The sequence below is a fragment of the Capsicum annuum genome, chromosome 5 (assembly GCF_002878395.1).
Source record: "Capsicum annuum cultivar UCD-10X-F1 chromosome 5, UCD10Xv1.1, whole genome shotgun sequence".
NCBI lineage: Eukaryota > Viridiplantae > Streptophyta > Magnoliopsida > Solanales > Solanaceae > Capsicum > Capsicum annuum.
Genome location: NC_061115.1, coordinates 220,715,960 through 220,722,820, shown reverse-complemented (window position 1 = coordinate 220,722,820; position 6,861 = coordinate 220,715,960). Strand labels below are relative to the sequence as shown.

The window sequence follows — 6,861 nt, the reverse complement described above, 5'->3', positions numbered from 1 at the left end:
CCGCCTTGATTGTTGGGATATGCTTAACAGCAACAGTCAAAATGCTCTTCATGTTTCCGTATTGAACAATCAAGACGAGGTAGTTCGCTTCTTATTAGACTCTGATAAGTGCGACAGCCTTGTTGATGAGCCAAATAGCGACGACAACACTCCTCTCCATTTGCTTGCTGCCTCTGGTAACCATGTGCCTGAATTAATAAACCATCCTAGAGCAAAGAAGATGTCACTTAACAAAGAAAATCAGACTCCACTTGATATAGCATTGTCATGCACAGTGACAACAAAGAAGGTAAGCGGCCGCACATTTGTTTTTCAAACACTGGTTGCGCTTGAGTATATGCTGGTGAAATATTGATATACTAGTTCAAGGATTATGTCAAGCCAAAGAATGATTTGTGTGAACGATATGTGATGTTGAAACATCAAGTAAAACGGTAATTCTGTTTCTTGCTCTACCTTCGCCTGAATTTATTTTACATGTGTTGACACCTAATTTTTGCCCTCCTCAACTACGTTAAATCTCGAGTTTCTTCGATTTTCAAATAAAATCACAACAGTTATTTTTTCAAAATAAATGCATTTTAAATATGTATTTGGGCTAAGTTTGTTATTTAAGTAATAATTATATATTTTCATATTTACATATACGAGATTGTATAAATGATGTCATTTAAATGAACATTCTCATCAATGTCTATTTTTAATTAAGGATAATCTTTGAAAATAAATGTGATAATTAAAATTTTGATTCAAATACAATGTAATCTCAAAAATAATTTATTTGGATAAATATGTGTTTGATTTTATTAAATCGAGAAGTTCGGGATTAAATGAGGTATTGATTCGAATTGGATTTCAATTTAATTTTGGTCATAATTGAAATTAAATCGACCAATTGGCCAATTAATCTTCAATTTGACCAAAAAATGAAATGAAATTGGCTAATCCCTAGAGGCTATTTATTAAGAAACCCCAAAAGTTACCCAACTGCTAAATTCCTTCCTAATCTGCCCAATTTTGGCCCAAATATCTTTCTTGATCAATCTCCCATTTGTTCCGAACTTCAACAGCCCATTTCAACAACACAAGCCCAAATCCCATCCGTCCCACTCCCTTTTACCCATTCACCAGCCCAACAACAAATTAATAACTACCCAGGCCCAATCCAATGTCAACCCAATTTCAGACCCGGCCCATTTCAGTTGTTGTCTTCATCAAAATAGCCTTCACCCAATCTCAACACCGACCAGCTTCAATAACCATCAACCCGCCCCGACCTTCTATAACTCGATCAACAGCTCCAACTCATCAAAATCCGTCAAATCGACCCGCAACCAACTCGTCTTAATCCTCTTCACGCGTCCCACGCGATGTTGTACCATGGAAGATCCGAGAAGCTTCTAGAAAGAGGGTGAGTTGGCTCATCTAACGTCCATATTCCGCAAATTTTGGGGTAATGGTACGGATTTGGCGATTTTTCATTGGGTCTGGGGGAGAATTCGTTTCATCCCAATTCTATTGGTCCACCAAACCCAAATTGGTGCGGATTGAGGACAAAAACGGAGCTGGAGGGGGGAATTCGAAATTAAAATGGGCTATTTTCGGAAATCCCTGGAATGCCCTCAATCCCTTCTATAAAAGGGCTCACGGAGAGCCGAGAAAGGGGTTCGGTTTTCGTGAATGAAGGTTGGTAAAGAGAGGGATTCGAAAAACGAAAATTAAGGGAGGCAGAAGAGAATTTTGAGAGCAACAATTCCTTTTAGTAGAAAAATTCTCGTTTCTTTCTTCTTTTGAGAGTTAGCTGATTAATTGGAGGGGTTTCTTTTGAGAGAGCTCCGGCGGTGGTCGACATCCTGACAATTAGCTCGTTGCCCCGTTTTGCTGCCCCGAAGGAGGTAAACGCTCTCGTCCTTGTAATTCCATTGTTTTCTGCTTCATCCCCCTTTCTCCGTAGAATTAGTTCAATTATTTAGTAATAATCATGAATGAGGCTGGGTTTTGTCTGCTGTAGATGGTCCTAATGGCCTTAGGGGTTCTTTTGTGATTATTATTATGCCATCTTTCTGAGGCAGTGCTCACGTTATAATTCTCAATGCGATTATGTCGAATACACTATCTCTTAATTGACGTTGTTGGTTACCTGAGAGTTTGTGGTATGAATCTACATATATATCATCAAGATTTCGCCTTTCGTGTCCCGTTTCCCTTTCTGATTTAGTATTTCTTGCTACGTTAGGCTAACTGTTGTTATAATCATTTGATCCATGATTTTTGCCTCGTTTTGCTTCCCTCGGTTTTGCAATCTATTGTTCAAACCTCAATATGGTTGGTTAATTATTTACCCATTGTTTCATTTTGCATGCTACTTATGGTTTGATTCACTGTCTCTATGTTTGAACATCCTTATTTTAGTCTAAGTTATGTCTTCTTGAGTGTACCTTCGCTTTGATTCACCCCAGTTTTCTTAAGTCTTGGAAAACGTGACTTTGAGGTAAAGCGGAAGTACGAGTACATGCACAATCCAAATGGTGAAACGGGAACAGTAGTCCAAATACGACTGATGGAAGAAGATGAAGATAAAGCTAAAAAGGCATATCAAACAAAAATCGAAAGTATTATGAAGATAGCTCAAATCCATATTGTTGTGTCCACTTTGATAATGATGGTCACTTTCGCTGCTGGCATCACATTGCCAGGAGGTTTCGAGAGCGACCCCGATAGCCCTAATCAAGGGATGGCGATTCTAACAAGGAAGACAACATTTCGTGCATTTGTTGTTTTCGATGCCATTGCCTTCACATGCTCAGCTATTCCCATATTCATCTACTTCATCATGGCAAATATAAGTACACAACTTTAAAAAAAAAACGTATACTGAAGCTTTGTAATCGCGCAATTATTTTTATGTGCTTGTCAATGTTAGCGGTTGTAATTGCATTCACAACTGTTATGTTTGCTACTTTATCACATTCACTTGGTCTTGCCGTTGCCGTTTGTTTCATAGGTTGCCTCTCTATTTTATTATACTTCTTGGTTCATATTTATAGTTAAGAGAGACATAATGCCAGCTACTAGTACTTATTGCTTGCAAATATATAATTCAACTACATATTTCAGTTTTTACCCAATGCCTTGAATTACATATGAAAGATACGGTTTTTTTTAGTCCATTACATTATATTTTATTTATACATCCTTTATCACATGATATAACAATCTATGTGGATCATTTTCTTCTATTCTAATTATACGTGGTCACGAGAGATCATTTTTTCATCACCGACAATGCTATAGATCCAAGGCTTGAACCCATGACCTTCTGGTCACATGACAATAACTTTACCAGTTACTCCAACTTTATCAGCAACACACACAGAAGCTCACAAATATACACATATTCATGTCGAGAATAATGTGTTCGCAATTAACATGCCTTTTATCTATTAATGATTATATAATCTATGCATAACTGATACAGTGTTTTGTTTTCAGTGCACTAAAGCTCCCCCTATGCTCAGGTTCAGGGAAGGGTGTATTGTATGTAGCCTTACGTTGTAGTTTTGTCAGAGGCTGTTTCCAAGGCTTGAACCCGTGACCTCCTCGTCACATGACAACAACTTTACCAGTTACTCCAAGGTCATAGAAAGCATGACAAAGCAATCTTAAAAAAAAAAAAAAAGGAACAGTAACTACAATAGAATACTATGATAATCGAAGCACAAAAGAGTAATAGATAATTATAGAAACTAAAGGAAGAGAAACTACAAGAGTAGTACTACGACTAACTAGTATGGAAGGAAAAGAGAGACAACTCTACCGAATTCGTGTCCTCCATAACCTCCCGTATTAGGTCATGTCCCTAGTTAGCTGAAACTACATCATGTCTTGTCTAATCATCTCTCCCCATTACTTCTTTGGTCTACTCTATCACTCTTGAAACCATTCAGAGCCAATCTCTCACACCTCCATACCGGGGCATCGGCTCCTGATCTCTTCTTTACATGCCTGGACCATCTCAGTCTCACTTGTCGCATCAATGCCACTCATGCTGGACTATCTTCATTTCTAATCCTATCTTTTAGTCCCACATATCCATATTATCTTTCTCATATCCGTAACTTTTATCTTCTGAACGTGAGTTCTTGGCTGGACAACATGAATTATAATCCATGCATCTAAAAGACCTATTACTAAACATGCATTACATATAGGAAAGGTTAATTCCTCTTGTAAATCGCCTTTAACAACTACCAACACCATATTATAAAGAGTAGCCTTATTAACATGTCGATCTTAACATATTCCCAACTAAATGGTATCCCCTATACGATCATCTTTTTCTTCCGTTATGTGCTATCTTTCACTAAGTCTGCATAAATTCCGAGAGTTTATAGGTCTTTTGAGACAATTTCGCTTATGCGATAAGAAATGTGCCTTAAAAGATGCAACGACATTGCCAGGATACATGTTATCCGAAGTTCCAGACATAGATATAGACTGTCATCTTTAGGACTTAAACTTGAAAGATTCAACCTTGGAAATTCTTAAAACTGTACTTATTGTACTTTAGAAATTATGGATTCAAAATATTATATTCGTTGACAGTTAGCGACTTTTCACTCTTCCTCTCCCTCTCTATCTAACACACACAAGAAAGGGCAGTCCGGTGCATTAATTGTGTAGATTGAGTTACACATTAGTAACACTATCATGTTCTTTTCTTTTCATAAATATGGAGGCTTAAGAAGTAAATGTCTTCAACCCGTTCTCTTATTAGTCTATTTATTAATTATATCTTCACCAATTTTCCTAGTAAGTTATTACGTAAATAAGTCATGTAAATATTAGCAATTATTATAATTTCTTAATGTTCCGCACAACGCGCGAGTACGAATACTAGTATATATAAAATTGACAGATATTCTAATATAAAGACTCAACAAAGACTCCATTTAAGAGATATAACGCACCTAGAAGTTCTACATCATATTAAGATATTCAAATGCAAAGACTTAAGGTAAATAGACTTCATCAAATATAATTATAATACAAATATTTGGCCTCGACATGCAAGCTAACAACTGTGAAGCTAACAACTTTTTTGCATTCAAGTGTAATAATCAGGAGGTGTGGCAAGATGTGACTGATAAGTATGTTAGGAAGCTGGCAATGTCTATCTAACGTTGATTAGACACAAACGCCCATCGTGTTAGGATCAACGAATGCAGATCATACAGGTTCCATGTCCATGAAATATCCATAGTAAATAGTCATAAAAGAGAGCTAGACGATATTCGCTGCTGATAAATCTCATCACTAAGACCTAGCAAAACAACCCATTAAAATTTCTACCGATCGAGCTTCTTAATCCATACAATAGCATTTGATCAGCCTCGCTTCCTCCTTTCCCACTTCCCGCCCCACAAGAAGTAAATGCTCGAGTAAAGAAAGCTTCGATGATTCTTTCTCACCGTTTGAAATGTGCAGACGCTCCTCCTCTTGCATACGGTAAAAAGATTGCTGATGCATATGTTACTCACTCGACAGCTTTTTTCTGATGCAGAATTCACCTCAGAGGATCAAGTAATGTCAGCCGATGATATACGCAAGGCATATTTGGCAACAGAAGAAGAGTTTCTTTCTCTGGTGAGAAAGGAATGGCAAACTAGACCTCAAATTGCTTCGGTCGGATCATGCTGCTTAGTGGATATTATATGCAGTGGGATGTTATACATTGCAAATGCTGGAGACTCTCGTGCGGTGTTAGGAAAACGGGAGGGCCCTGAAAGAGGTCAAAGCAGTTCAATTATCTTCTGAACACAACGCAAGTTTGGAATCTGTCCGTGAGGAACTGCGCTCACTGCACCCCGATGATCCAAATGTAGTAGTTTTAAAGCACAAGGTTTGGCGTGTGAAGGGAGTTATACAGGTACTTTAGTTCCACATTATCATACTTATTGTGCGGCAAGTTAAGCTTCACTGGGGGTAGGCAATTGAAAAAGATAACACTTGCTCTAATATTTCATAAAATCTTTGCGACGTATCTAAGGTGTCTGAACAGTGACATCAAGTCGATGTTGTGATACTGAAGTACGAATAAATTTGCAGGTTTCGAGATCAATTGGTGATGCATATTTGAAGAGAGCGGAGTTTAACAGAGAGCCTTTGCTGCCTAAGTTTCGATTTCCTGGAACATTCGAGAAGCCTATTCTCCTCGCTGAGCCATCAATAATTGTACAGAAGCTCGTTCCAGAAGATCAGTTTCTCATATTTGCATCAGACGGCTTATGGGAGCATCTCAGCAATCAAGAGGCCGTGGACATTGTCAGCAGTTGCGAACATCATGTAAGATTGTCCTCATTTCTCTTTGATAAGGAAGAATCTCCTTGGTTATCAAATCTAATACTTTTTCTTGTCGTCATATCATTCTCATTTGTTAACAAGAGTGAACGAGAGATGGCATTTATAGTATCCGAATACTTGGTAAACTACTAAATACGGAGAAGATGAGAGTAGCTCACTGCTTCTCCCCATACGAGTACCGCAACACATGGCTATCAACTACCCTTTAACACTAATCCTCGACCTCCAAACCTTCCTATCTAGGGTCAAATTGGAAAAACCTTTCCCGTCTCGATCCTTTCCTTTTGTTTTGCTCTCTTACTTTTATCTAAAACATCAACAACAACAACTAGCCCAAACAAGTTGGGGTCGACTATATGAATCTTCACCAACTTTGTTATTGCATTTAAACACATCTCATGCAAATACAAACAAAAGTACTATAAATTCTCGATATTTTGTAAACATAAGTAATCTATGAGTGAGGCATTCTTTTGTAATTGTTGAAATTTACGGGAC

General features: G+C 37.7%; 1 protein-coding gene, 1 non-coding gene and 1 pseudogene across 2 annotated transcripts in view; all 3 read left to right on the top strand.

Moving 5' to 3' along the window:
- Positions 1-105, top strand: part of LOC107871464 (ankyrin-3) — a 6,265-nt gene extending 6,160 nt beyond the window's left edge. Inside the window, exon 4 of the mRNA XM_016718403.2 lies at positions 31-105. Within this exon, the coding sequence (XP_016573889.2) occupies positions 31-105 (75 nt within the window). The remainder of the gene's footprint in view (positions 1-30) is intronic.
- On the top strand, positions 7-6,829 carry LOC124885279 (annotated as a pseudogene).
- On the top strand, positions 296-3,690 carry LOC107871469. Its single transcript, XR_007055605.1, has 2 exons — positions 296-1,895; positions 2,460-3,690. It is a non-coding gene; the product is annotated as an uncharacterized LOC107871469 (transcript).
- Positions 6,830-6,861: the final 32 nt, after the last annotated feature.